This window comes from Leptodactylus fuscus, chromosome 4, assembly GCF_031893055.1.
Source record: "Leptodactylus fuscus isolate aLepFus1 chromosome 4, aLepFus1.hap2, whole genome shotgun sequence".
In the NCBI taxonomy this organism is placed as follows: Eukaryota; Metazoa; Chordata; class Amphibia; order Anura; family Leptodactylidae; genus Leptodactylus; species Leptodactylus fuscus.
Genome location: NC_134268.1, coordinates 177,809,013 through 177,824,217, shown reverse-complemented (window position 1 = coordinate 177,824,217; position 15,205 = coordinate 177,809,013). Strand labels below are relative to the sequence as shown.

The following is a 15,205-nucleotide window of genomic DNA, read 5'->3' as shown; positions in this document are numbered from 1 at the left end:
GACTGATGTTAACTGTGTCATTTGTGCCATTAGTCAGGATTCATACGCATTTTAGTGTTAGACAGTCATTCCACACTATGTAAATTGGCTGAGCTCTAACAAACATATTATCCAAATATAATTACCAAATTTCTACTTATACTCATTTTATTGCCTTTAAATTAGCAATTATCAATGGCCTGAATGGTGTAAATGTGAATTAGTATAATAAGAATCAGCGCAAGAACACATTAAGGTTTTGGGAAATGACAGAACATATTTAGATTAAAAGGAAAGCCAAATATCCAGATATTAGATCAATAAATCCTCATAATTTATTATATATATAGACACAAGAGATGGGGAGTAATAACTAGATAAAGAAATGCAGTATTTAGATAGATAGATAGAGTTATAGATAGATGATAGATAGATAGATAGATAGATAGATAGATAGATAGATAGATGATGGATAGATAGATAGATAGATAGATAGATAGATAGATAGATAGATAGATGAGATTTACATCACTGGTCTATGTCCAGACAATACTATTCATTAGGTGGTATTTTAGCCATCATATTATAATGAAAAGTTCCGCAGTCGTGGTCTCAGCTGACATATCCGGTCCAGTCACTTGTTCAGATACTTATGTAGGACGCAGTAGAATATCAGGGACCGTCCGCCTGACATACAGCACAACTGTGCTGAAACTATCTATACTGATTGCTTGGGAATAGTGGGGGCGAGAATAAAATTCCAACTGCACGAGAATCAGTGGAGCGGCGCCCGTTGAATGATGTAAAGAGTTGGAGTTGGTGGAGCAGGTGAAAGGTCTTCTTTAACTTTCCATTAAGCTGAAAGAAAGGCCGGATTAAGAGGCTTTGTCTTAAAAGGGAGGCCTATATGACAGGGAGGACAGGAGAGGACAGGAGAGGGACAGGAGGGGTAATTTGACTGTTGATGTAGAGTGGATGGGGACGGGAGGAGATGTGTGGGGGGGGTACATAATGAAAGAGCGTGAAGTTTGGCGTCAGTCAGGACGAGGTGCCCGGATCATCATCGCCCACCCACACACCCTTATTTTGATTGTTAATGGGGTTTTGGATGTCACAGTAGTTTGGCAGGGGGGTCCACGAAGCTGGTGGGGTAAGAAAATGTTTCTGGTGCAGAGGGTCCTGCGGTAGGGGCTGGACTCCCCAGGCCATTTGGTGGTACTAGATGGGTTTATGCTGTAGTGGACTGGAAAGGATGATGAGCACCAAGGAGCTTTAAGAGATTGGTGCCCCCGAGCTTGTGGGTAATGGTTAGGGGTAATATTCCTGGTGCTAGGGGAAGATATATATATTTGTTTCAACAGGTTTTGGGCTTCGAGGGCCTCCTTTGTTGGGTCATCATGGTCATTGCTTATAGTTGGGTAGGGGGTAGATACTTATTTTGTCTACGGGCTATTGTTGGGTTTTGTATTATGTTGGAACTTTAAAATGCTATTAATGGTTATTTTAATAAAATGGCTGCTGGGGCTGATTCTCGTGTCATTATTTAACAAACAATGACTTGACAATGCCCTTGTGTTTGGGAGACTCGGGCAGGATAATGTACTGCGCCAAAGTTGTAGACAGGTGATGAAAAATTATATAAAGTAAGAAAGTTTTCAAAAATAGAATAATTAAATCAGTAATCAAAATTATGTGAATAAATAAAAGTGAAATCTAATTCACATCAATATTTGATATGACCGTCCTTTGCCTTCAAAGCAGCATCACTTCTTCTAAGTACACTCGAAGGAAGTTTTTGAAAGAACTCGGCAGGGAGGTTGTTCCAAACATCTTAGAGAACTAAGCCCAGATCTTCTGTGGATGTACGATTGCCCCAATCCTTCTGTGTTTAGATGTAATCCATGACAGACTGGATGATGGTGAGATCAGGGCTCTGTGGGGGCCGTATCATCACTTCTAGGACTCCTCCTCCAAACGGCAAAGGTCACACCAAATATTGATTGAATTTAGATTTCTCTTTTGTTAATTCAATTCATTTTGTTATTAGTCAAAAATAAACTATTAACACTTGAAAGCATTCTTATGTTTTCACACTCGCCTAAAATTTTTGCCTGTTACTGTAGCTAGCAGCTGAACGAGAGTTTGGTTATCCTTACTAATCTCTTGAGAGAGTCGCTTTTATCTGTCCAGGGGCTTATAGCAGGTAGGGGAGTCTGTAAACCACTTCACTCAAGTCTCTGAGAAGAGAAGACAGCCAGAGAGGCCCAACACCCGAGCCGAGCACTTCGCCCTCTTCTTTTAGAGACTGTGGGGTCTCAGTACAAGTAAAATCCTTTGACTTGTCACTATGGCATGTACAGGCTTTCTGGAACCGGAGGTACACTTTATATGTTAAAGCATAGCGCTCCATATAAAGGCAGTAATTGTACAATATACGTCTATCATATTATCATATTCTGTTTTATGATCCTGCTGAGATATATAGATACTGTGCCGCCATTCAGACATGACAACTATCGCAAACACTTTTATAGGACATTTTACTGACGTCTAGCTTTTTATAGTGATGCATTAATATGTCCAATGCCGACAGTAAAAGCCGTATCAACGAGTGATTGTAAAGTGCAAAGTCTTTTATTTTACCATTATTCTCGCTGCTATTCTGTATGGCGACAAGAGCTTACAATGGAGGCAGTATATACTTTTGAGACTTGTGTGCGTATCGTATACCAGTCTTAGTAAATGGAGCAGGGAATGGGAAGTTTATAAACAAGCTGTGGTTATAACAGACCTCACCAATGACATGGCATACATGCTAAGGGCGGGTTAACACCTGTGCCCGGTCTCCGCTTTGCAGGTTTCCGTCTTCTTCCCGAGAAACTGGACAGGAGACGGAAACCCAGCAGTCAGTTTTCAAACTAATTCACTTGAATGGGTTTGCAAACTGTCTACCTGTGAGTGTCTTCGGCCTCTTCATGGCGACGAATCATTTTTTATTTAACCGGAGACAAAGTTGGACATGCAGTACTTTGTGCCTGGTTACAAAAAAAACGGTTTTGCCGCAGAGAGGCAGAAGACGCTCACAGGTAGACACTTTGCAAACCCATTGAAGTGAATTGGTTTGAAAACTGACTGCTGGGTTTCCGACTCCTGTCCAGTTTCTCGGGCAGAAGACGGAAACACGCAAAGTGGAGACCGGGCGCAGGTGTGAACCCGCCCTCACAAGCACAGGCATAGGATGTCATCTTCACTGCACACTGATCGACAAAGACCAGTAGAGACCACCAAAGTAGCTAAGCTGGAGTGGTAGGGGATTTTTTTATGACATTCTTTAGACAACCCTATATGATGACTTATACAGTGGGGCAAAAAAGTATTTGTCAGTCACCAATAGTGCAAGTTCCACCACTTAAAAAGATGAGAGGCGTCTGTAATTTACATCATAGGTAGACCTCAACTATGAGAGACAAAATGAGAAAACAAATCCAGAAAATCACATTGTCTGATTTTGTAAGAACTTATTTGCAAATTATGGTGGAAAATAAGTATTTGGTCACCTACAAACAATCAAGATTTCTGGCTCTCACAGACCTGTAACTTCTTCTTTAAGAGTCTCCTCTTTCCTCCACTCATTACCTGTAGTAATAGCACCTGTTTAAACTTGTTATCACTATAAAAAGACACCTGTGCACACCCTCAAACAGTCAGACTCCAAACTCCACTATGGTGAAGACCAAAGAGCTGCCAAAGGACACCAGAAACAAAATTGTAGCCCTGCACCAGGCTGGGAAGACTGAATCTGCAATAGGCAACCAGCTTGGATTGAAGAAATCAACTGTGGGAGCAATAATTAGAAAATGGAAGACATACAAGACCACTGATAATCTCCCTCGCTCTGGGGCTCCACGCAAAATCTCACCCCGTGGGGTCAAAATGATCACAAGAACGGTGAGCAAAAATCCCAGAACCACGCGGGGGGACCTAGTGAATGAACTGCAGAGAGCTGGGACCAATGTTGCAAAGCCTACCATCAGTAACACACTACGCCGCCAGGGACTCAGATCCTGCAGTGCCAGACATGTCCCACTGCTTAAGCCAGTACATGTCCGGGCCTGTCTGAAGTTTGCTAGAGAGCATTTGGATGATCCAGAAGAGTATTGGGAGAATGTCCTATGGTCTGATGAAACCAAACTGGAACTGTTTGGTAGAAACACAACTTTTCGTGTTTGGAGGAAAAAGAATACTGAGTTGCATCCATCAAACACCATACCTACTGTAAAGCATGGGAGTGGAAACATCATGCTTTGGGGCTGTTTCTCTGCAAAGGGGCCAGAACAACTGATCCGGGTACATGAAAGAATGAATGGGGCCATGTATCATGAGATTTTGAGTGCAAACCTCCTTCCATCAGCAAGGGCATTGAAGATGAAACGTGGCTGGGTCTTTCAACATGACAATGATCCAAAGCACACCGCCAGGGCAACGAAGGAGTGGCTTTGTAAGAAGCATTTCAAGGTCCTGGAGTGGCCTAGCCAGTCTCCAGATCTCAACCCTATAGAAAACCTTTGGAGAGAGTTGAAAGTCCGTGTTGCCAAGTGACAGCCCCAACACATCACTGCTCTAGAGGAGATCTGCATGGAGGAATGGGCCAACATACCAACAACAGTGTGTGCCAACCTTGTGAAGACTTACAGAAAACGTTTGACCTCTGTCATTGCCAACAAAGGATATATAACAAAGTATTGAGATGAAATTTTGTTACTGACCAAATACTTATTTTCCACCATAATTTGCAAATAAATTCTTACAAAATCAGACAATGTGATTTTCTGGATTTGTTTTCTCATTTTGTCTCTCATAGTTGAGGTCTACCTATGATGTAAATTACAGACGCCTCTCATCTTTTTAAGTGGTGGAACTTGCACTATTGGTCACTGACTAAATACTTTTTTGCCCCACTGTATATCTGTATATTGTATTGGTCCATACTAAGTCAAAGCCAAGTAACCTTTTTGGATTAACCACCCAATATACTCCTACAATTGTGTTTGCTATATCACTAATATCCTCCAATATATATTGGATATAATATACTATATACAGAGAATAGGTCTCACTACACAGGCAGTAGTGAGGGGTTTATTTATCTGAAGCCCAGTGACATGTTTGTTCAAGTGACAGTTCTTATGTGTACAACGTTACACAAATGATATTTGGCCATTTTGCTAGAACTGTAAAATTTGCATTAGGTCAATCAATATGTGTGCACATTTGATCTGTATGTGTCATGAATAATGTCACAAATTGGATAATGTCGACATGTAGATAATGGATGATTGGAATTCATTATCATGTTTGAAAGAATCTTCAGAGCCATGTTCACGATGGTAAACGGCCCTAGAAATGAGAGGAAACGTGGAATTAGATGGTATGTATTAACCTTTCCATCTATCTATCTATCTATCTATCTATCTATCTATCGATCGTATCTATATGTTTGGAACTATCTATCTGATATTATTTAGCTATCTCTTTAGATATATATATATATATATATATATATATATAATCTACCTATTTATTTATGTATGTATCTATATTCTATTATCTATATGTCTATACCTTTATCTTTTTACCCATCCAGTTATCTATGTAATAAGCAAAGTTCAGAGCAACACAGTGTCTAATAAATAAGGTATGCACCCCAAGCGAACAGGGTTTAGACCCCCTCTCAGTATGTTAGCATGTTGGACAACATGGTGGCTCAGTGCTTAGTGGTCCGAAGACTTACTCATAGGGAGTTCAGACTTGGGATACTGAGTAGAGCTGTATATGCTGGTGCTATATAAGTAAAAACAAAAATCTGGTGAACTCCATTGGAGGGAGTGTATCCAAGAGTAGGAAGGACGGCACATGATCCAAAAACATTGCTTGGTCTAATCAACATATATGTACTATGGCTACTGAAACAATATATTCATACTAGCTAGCCATCTGACTATAAAACTATCTAATATTATAATATCTAATTATCTTTTGTTCATTCTATAAAACTTGCAATCTTGCTTAGGCTAGGTTCATACTTGTGCCGGGCTCTCCATTGTTCGAGACCACCAGGTGACCCAAACCTGCGGACCCCATAGACTGTAATGGGGTCCATCATGTTCCGACGTGCAAGACTTTTCTCTCCGCCAATTTTCAGTGGATTCTGCAGCAGAGTATGCTATGGAGGCTTGATGCAAAAGTGAACCTTGCTTTACAGATTCAATTGCTTATTATGAGAAGTTTTAAAAAATATCATATCTGGCGATACATACCTAGCTTTAATGTCTTTTATCTTCTTTATAAGGGCATCCTTTTTATCCTTTGCTTTTTTCGATAAGGATTCTCCTTTTAAGACATCACAGAGATAGGCTTCCAATTCTAGTAGAAAAAGAAAGTGGATATGTGTTACATTGTATCTGTAATGTAACAATGTTACTGATTTCGGTGCACTTGTAGCCACCTCCTGACCTGAAAAGTTTAATACTAAAACCACTCTAGTGAGGAGAGACATGTTGGGGAAATCAAACTTGTTTTATTGTGATAGATGTAACTTATAGGCTTCAGTCTTCAAAGAGAAGATTCATTCAAGGTACAGTATGTTAGACTATGTCATATGCAGCCTCCCCTATAGCTTTATGACTCTTCCTTTTATCAGTAGACACAATCTGATAATAGAGTCTTTCTACAGTATGCTGCTATGTTTTTATTGCTATATTTGGGGTGCCATGTATCAATCTAAGTACTGAAAAACATGTGCGAGTGTGTCAGAATATTTGGAGATTGGAATATACTCTATATTTGTCTAAATGTCACTGCATTTTGTGTTGACAGCCTCCATAGATTTTATAGCATAATCCCATAAATAAAATGATAATAACTATCGTTTATAGGACCAAATAATTTACTGTATACAATAGTAAAGGGAGTCTGTCAGTAGTAAATTGGTTACAAACCTCATCCCAGTACTTTGTAGGGGAGAGTCTACAGTTTCTAAATATTATTCAGCTTTTCCCCTCATTTGCATATGATTACAATTATGATTTACATGAAAACTGAGTAACTGAGACATTTGGAAACTGTTAAATCACCTCTACAAGGTACTGAGATTAGGCTTATAATCAGTTTACTGCCAGTAGACTCCCTTTAAAGAGGACACTATTTTTTACAGAGATATTGGCATTTTTCATTCTATCAGCCTTTCCATCAGTCTTTCAGTCCGTCTATAATAATAATAATAATAATAATAATAATAATAATAATAATAATAATCAGTATATCAGCCTTTCTATCAGTCTTATTACAACCACAATGCCCCGGTTTCTCCTGTATCTGCCATACTCCCCCATGACAGCCACAATGACCCCTTCTTTTATAAATCCAGCCTACACTTCCTTACTTCTCTCGTATGAGGCAGACCCAGCACCGCACCTCCCATGAGGCGACCTGAAGCGACCGCTTCAGGCGGCGCTATGCCGGGCCCCCGGGGGGGAGGCATTTTTGTTGACCTAAGCCAGTCCAGGACAAGCTGTCCTGGACTGGCATAGCGTCACCGTCTCGGCAGCCCGGCACGGGAAGCGAACGGTAGATTGGGGAGGCCCTGTGGACGCAGCGCTGCTCCACCGGCCTCCCCTGACACTCAAGCAGAGAGCAGGTCCTCTCCCTGCCTGCTCTCTGCCCGCTAACGCCGCCCTGTCCGCTCCGCCCCCCTTCGCCTCTCCCCTGTCGTCTGCCTTAGGCGGCATAAAAGCTAGGTTCACCCCTGGGCAGACCTAAAGCTGTGTTACACATGCAGGAAAGTAAAGCATTACATGCAAGCTATTCAAATGCATACCTTCCATAGTTCAGCAAGCTCTTGTAGGAAGATTGAAAATGGACCCACCACTGTTTGACGAAAAATGACACCGACTTTGCCTGGACCCCACTGTTTTGCACTGTGTTGCATTCTAGTTGTTGTTATTGGTTAGCCATGACCCTGTTGTGCAAATACCACCTTGTTATCATGATTTTGTTGTTGCAGTGCAATGAATACCATTCTATATTGCGCTGCACTAGATAATGTTGTGTCCTTACGGTGAGTATCTTTATTATAGTCATATGTATCACTTTTAGTACTGTATGTATTGTAACGGTATTGTTAAGTTTTTGTAATGTAAAAGTAGACCATAGGCCTCATGTATATGTCAGGGTGTGGTGATGTAACAGCTGGTGGAGATAGAAAGATATAGGTGAAGAAATGACTGACACATGTAGGTACCACTGGGTAGCTAGTGAAGAGTCCGAGGCATTGACAGTGCAGGTCAGGGGTTTTGTACTATGCCCTAAAACTTAAATGCACTGAATCCTCCATGTCAGATCACGGATTAGCGCAGAGTCAGCCCAGCATCCCTCCACATATAGTAATACATAGGTCTACAAAGTTATTCCCAGCATAAAAAATAAATGGCAGAAACTTTGTTCCTTATATGACTATTACACTGCTGTATTTGCTGTTGCATTGATTTTAGCAAACACAGGGAGAAATAGAAATCTTCCAAAGACAGGACTGGTATTGTGGGCCGAGTATGAGCTTCATCTTCTTTACCACTACAATGAACCTCCTACACCATTTATCACAACTCTCAGTAAATTCCTACAACATTTGACATCCATGATAAATGACATTTAATGGTTAAGAAGGCTTTTAGGAAACCAGTGCCGATTCTCCAGGCAACATTGATGTCACATAGTCGGCATTCCAAGTGCTGTAACAATTTTTATTTTTACGTTCCATGCAATATTTCATTTCAGTGAGCGAACAATCTTCACAAGTGAAATTCAAGTCAGCACAAATGTGCTGTTACAACGGCTGTAATGGCTATAACATCTGATATGTTTGTATGTATGGCCGTATTTATGTATGTATTGCCATATACAGAGCCTTTCACTGGCTATGCATTATATTCTGTAGCTACACTGTTCTATGAATATATTATAAAATACACAAGTATTACATGGAATATACATTACATTAAATATAGTATACATTACATTACATGATAGCCTGGCTGCTGAAACTATATGCCCTTATTATGACATATGAACACCACAGACCAGGATTCCCCCTCATGATCCAGAAAAGGCGGCTGCTCCGTACAAGCGGCTTCCATTCTAGTTGTTTTTCAGCCATTTGAGTGGTCACCATGTAATGCTACCTTTCCTCTGACTAGCTGTTTGCCTCTCTAATCTCCTGATCATCTCACAGACCACATTTTGAGAGGGGTTTTCTCTGATTAAAAAAAACCCTTTGAACTAACACTTTATTAAATTGCATTTTCAATAATTGTATTTTAAATTGCATTTTCCATGGCCCATTCAAACTATCAAGTCTGATGGCTGCACATGGACCCATGAACTAAATGGAGCCCTACACACATCCTCTATTATCAGAACCTCCCACGCTCGTATACAAAACTTCTCCCGAGCTGCACCACTTCCCTGGAATGCTCTTCCCTGGACAATCAGATTAACTCCCAACTTCTACACCTTCAAGAACAAACTAAAGACACATCTTTTCAGACAGGCCTATCACAATTTCTATCGTAAACCCTTAACCCTCCTCTGTCCCCACTCCCACATTTCCCCACATGATATGATATCATCTCATGCTAACTTTATAGGTCCAAGTTCCATCCACATCTTAAAGGACACGACTGTTGACGGCTCATAAGGTTTTATGTTTGTGTAATGACAGTAACCTATATTACAAAAGTGTCTGACCTCTGTATAAGCAATGCCGCCCCTGCTACCTCTTGTGTCACCCCCTCTACCTTATAGATTGTAAGCTCTTGCGAGCAGGGCCCTCAGTCCCATTGTGTGAAATTACTTTCTTTGTAATGTATCTTTCTATCTGTATTTGAACCCTACAAATTGTACAGCGCTGCGGAATATGTTGGCACTATATAAATAAAATGTATTATTATTAGCAGTGGGATTATGAAGACTGGTGTTATCAAAGCCAGCCCTCGTATATCTTCCCTAATGACTTCCTCTAGACTGTAGCTGTAGCATTACACCAACCAGTCTACTCTATACCTAACAACAAACTGAATTTGAAACGTAAGAGCGAGTTTATATACGGCAGGTTTATTTCCCACTAGTTCCACATGCCCTTCACAATATATGTCAGAAAGATCTGCAGGAAAACTAGAACAGGAATCAAGTTCACCAGGAAAGTCTAGCCAAGATAAGAAAAAAAGTATCAAAAATGTTAACACGACATTCCTTCCGAAAATAGATAGCAATATTTGTTTAGCTACTGTTTACATTAACAATCTCGACTGCCTTGGAGCTCTCTCCAGAGAGAGAACGTACTGCAATACTTAAAGGAACGGTTAATAGAAGCGTAGAGGGATGGCGGCACAGATAAGTGATAACATACCATTTACAAATTACTTAGTGTCAATTACAGAGAGAAATGATTTGTGAAAATAGAGATAAAATGTACCACAAGCACTTGGGTAAAATAGAGCAGAGGAAAAGGCTTTAGAATGAAATAGGATGATCACCTTAGACAATCTTAACCGCTGTGATAAACTGCTTATGCCTAATGTACATGCTTATATAGTGATGAATACTCGCAGGTGGGAATTTTATAGGTGGAGTGTGAGGCCTCCAGGAATTCGGCCTGAAAACGGCTGATTATACTGTAAATGGCCGCAAATTATAGATAAACACAATGGGGCACATGTATCAATGTGTCGCGCGTCATGAAAATGTTGTGCGTGTACTGGAAAAGTCGCTCACCGTTAGAAGGAAGGTTTGGCTAATAACCTTACACATGAAGGGTAGCCTTTTAATGGGCTGGAATTTGACTTTCAGGTAGACATAGGTGAACCAAGAAAAATTCATTTTGCTTATTTTTCGGGAGGTTCAGCCTTAGAGTCCATTCACATGGAGAAAAATGGTGAGGAATTTGGTGTGGAATTTCAGCGCTGATAAAAAAAGCCTCCCATTGACTTCTATGGGTTCCTTAAGCCAAGGAGACCCACAGATTACACTAACCACACTAAGGTGGATTAAACTCTTTAGCACCCATAACCATCACAATCAAGAATTCGTGGTAGGGACGAAGTAAGGGGCCATGGACAAATGATTACACCGGGCCCACAAGACTTTATTTATGCCAATGGTAGGAGAGATAATTTGCTGGCGTCGAAGGCGTTATAGAGTTGCAATCTTTATTTTTTGTAGGGGTTTTGAACAAAAAAAATGCAACTTTTTTCTCTTTGACACAGCCCTTTCTATTTTTATGAAAGGAGATTCACTAGGGGGTGAACAGCGCCGCACCTCCCATGAGGTGACCTGAAGCGACCGCTTCAGGCGGCGCTATGCCAAGGCCTCAGGAGGGCGGCATTTTTGCTGACCTAAGCCAGTCCAGGACAAGCTGTCCTGGACTGGCTTAGCGTCACCGTTTCTGCAGCCCGACATGGGAAGCGAGCGGTGTATTGGGGCGGCTCTGCTGGATGCAGCGCTGCTCCAGCGGCTGCCCCTCACACTCAGGCAGAGAGCAGGTCCTCTCCCTGCCTGCTCTCTGCCTGCGAACACCGCTCGCTCCGCTCGGCCACACCTCCTTTCCACTCGACCCCGCCCCCTTCCACTTGGCCCCACCCCCTTTCTTGTGACCCGCCCCCTCAGCTTCGCCCCTCCTCCGGGGGGGAGGCTTTCTGACCCCGCTTCAGGCGGCAGAAAGCCCAGGTTCACCCCTGGGGGTGAAGCATGGTTGGCGCCACAGTGCCTGTAGTATTTGTGATAATTTACACCCATTTACTGCCCTAAATGATGCCAGTTATGAGATGGAATAGATTTCAGAGCGGGGCACACCATCAGCAGAGGAATGCCAGTCTTGATGAATCCCCATTAGTGTCTGTATAGTAAAGGTCACGATACACATTTCATGGACTCACTGAAAGAAAGAATTTAGCAATTTTTTGGGATACTTACAGACAACTAGGGTTGGCCTTTTCTTCGTAAAGTCCCTAAGTCCCTTGTATGAATGGAGTGGCAGTGTGCATGCATGCCCAACATTGTTTCAATGTTTATGGGATTACCCGGGATGTCCTAGTACAGTGGTCGGCTGTTTGAGTTTGGTTGCTCTGGAACCTCCAATATTGTATGGTGGGGCATAGGCTGTGAATAGGTAGGAAATGTTTCTTGTGGAAAAACCCAAATGAAATGGTCCTTGGCAATTTGGGTACTCCTAATTGGTTTGCTCATTATCTTGCAAAATATTATGAGGGGAGTATGCAGCAGCCAAAATCATGTGGTGGCTAACCTCCCCCAAAACAAAAGTATTAAGCATGTTGAAAATCAATACACATGACCTCATTTTCACTTTCATCTGCCAATGTGGGAGAGTTGAGACACCCCCTCCATCATAAATATTGGAGTTGGTTGACTGGTCCTACTAACAATGGCAGGTCCAGACAACATTTATCTATAGCCAGCTTAACATACACTTGGTTAGGGAACAGAGTATCGCTGGAGGATCAGACTACAAAGGTTTTATTAGAGTCTGTTGCCATGGGGATTCATAGGTCTGCATAGAAGCTGCAGACACAAATGATAAGTTGGAGCAACAGATGGAGATACAAAGGTAAAAAACTTAATGCATTTAAGAAATTCCCCTGACTATGGAGGCATAACTGCATATTTAGAAGACATGTTGTTCCTTTTTCTTCTTCATTGTCCATTGCTGTTGTATATTGTGTCCTCAGCCGCTGCCTCCAGGACGGTGACAAATTCTACCGGTTGCAGTGCTTTACTACTTTGCTGCTGGAGCGCTTTGCTGGAAGTTTTGAAGTGATTGATCACAGCAGGAAAAAGGTAGAAATAGGGAGTAATGAAAGACCGCGGCACATTTAGAGGACAAATTACTGCTATATGGCGACTGTCATCACAGGTTAGTTACAGTAACACATTATTGAAGCTGCTCTTGTACATGGACAGAGTCCTAACACATACTGTAAAAGGAAACCACCAATAATGTAGCGAATAGTAAATGAAAAGCATTGCGGTACTTAGTCTAAAACCTGAAATGGAAGTGAAAATGAAGTATTGTCCTCTTTACATTATTACATCCTTGAGATTTAGTTGTTCTTAGATAAGTTACAGCCTTTTACACCAGCAGAAGTTACATGGTCATAATCATCCAGTATGTCAGGGGGAAAATGGAAGAGATTAAGAGGAAATTAATACTTGTGTGCTCTGCAAGGTTTTTACGGATTGTGCCATAGAAGATCCTGCAGAATGACAAATATTGTAGCGTTGTCTTCTAATCACTTTTTCATGAATTTCTAGTTTACTCGACCTAATACAATACGTCATACCGAGCCAATATAATACAAGTCAAAAAGACAATAGACAACTATATTCAGTTTACCCTAATCGCAGGCATTGCTTTGTGTAATGCCCCCCCCCAAAAAAAAAAAAAAAAGTGCCCATGAGCCCCACATTTTGCGAAATGGCTACAACCGCCCTGTTCCTATGACAGCCGGGTACCCAATAAAGGCTGGTCTATGACCAACCTCAAAAACGCCCAGTTGTGGGGGAAAAAAAAAAATCACAAAAGCCAAACTGATGTTTTTTCTCCTTTTCGCCTCCCATAAAAATTAGAATAAAAAACAACCGAAACATCAAACATTGCCCAAAATGGTATAAATAAAAAATATATTTGGCCCTGCAAAGAAAACACCCATAAACGGTGATATAAAAATGTTATGGATGTCAGAATATGGCGACTCCAAAAACTATATAAATTTGGTACCTGCTGAAATGTACCTGCCTACTCTTAGAATACAGGTAACATGTCAATGAACACCGTAAAAAATGAAGCCCATAACAAATTACACTCAGTTTTTTTCCCAATCCAACCCATTCTGAATTTTTTTCCGGCTTCACAGTACATTGCACGGGATATTAAATGGTACCATTACAAAGTACAATTTGTCTCACAAAAATTAAGTTCTCATACGGCTCTGTGAACGAAAAAATAAAAAAGTTATGGCTCTTGAAAAGCAGGGAGTTTTCAGAATGTATCTATAGTAAGGGTAGCATATGTAGTGACCTTATACCGGACCCCATTGTCATGCACCCAACGACCCCTACACACTCTTAACTGTTTCCCATATGCACTAGGGTCAGTGAACTCTAAGTTTCACAGAGTAGAAAACACACCAAGGTCGGGGTCTTTCGGTGCCTGTTTGTCACTTGAGGGCAGAAGCCCTGTGTACTTCCAGCAGCCCGTACTATTAATATTTTTCAGTAGCCTACAATGGGCTCAGTATGGAAGCTCAATGGTTCACCAATGTAGAGAACTGTACAGTCTGTATGTGCTGATATATTACGCCATCCGATTTGGACATATTGTAATTATTACACCATACATAAGGTAATTTCACTCCTATTCAGGCCGACAGCAATAGATCTTGCTATACCCTTTATTTGTGGTATGACACAGTAGGTCATAACCACATTACTCACAAAGATGACTTTAAAGAACCGATCGCTCCCTTAAACAAGGGTCTTTTGTGTTCTTCAGATATCATGGCGTAAGACAGAAGTCCTTTATAGTCCCTCTACCCAAGTTTTATTGATATGTCCTCTTGGTAGACATGACTGGCTCAGTGGAGAACTTTCATTTGCTCCATTTTTACATTCCTAATCTGCTCTACTACAGAGAACGTTCCTAACTTGACTGGTATGGCCAAGAACATTTGACCTTGGACAACATAAATCCATAATTTGCTAGCATTAGGATTTTCCCATGATCATAGCAATGGTACTCATTGTTCAGCCATAAAGGTAGTGACCATGCACACGTGTGGAGTTGGGGGGTCTACAGCTCAGGGTTGAACACTCTTGCAGCACCAGCTCTCCTATAGGCACGGCCAGTTAAGGAATAGCGGTTGTTCTGATAATACTTGGACTCCTCTGCAGAATATATTATTTCCCGGCTGAGCTTTAAATAGCGAAAAGTGTCTTATAACAAATCTATCAGTTCAGCAACAAAATCTTAACCACAGGTTACAATAAGAAGCTATGAAAGCTATTAATACTTGGCAGGTCAGACAGCAAAGTGGTCAAGATACACGAAGAGAAAATCTCAAAGCAACAAGTTAAATCTGGTTAATGGTTTTCTGGTTAA

At 41.2% G+C, this 15,205-nt stretch overlaps 1 protein-coding gene across 1 annotated transcript in view; it reads right to left on the bottom strand.

Moving 5' to 3' along the window:
* SKAP2 (src kinase associated phosphoprotein 2) overlaps nucleotides 1-15,205 on the bottom strand; it is a 172,805-nt gene that overhangs the window by 142,038 nt on the left and 15,562 nt on the right. Inside the window, exon 2 of the mRNA XM_075271460.1 lies at nucleotides 6,297-6,402. Coding sequence (XP_075127561.1) covers nucleotides 6,297-6,402 — 106 coding nt within the window. The remainder of the gene's footprint in view (nucleotides 1-6,296; nucleotides 6,403-15,205) is intronic.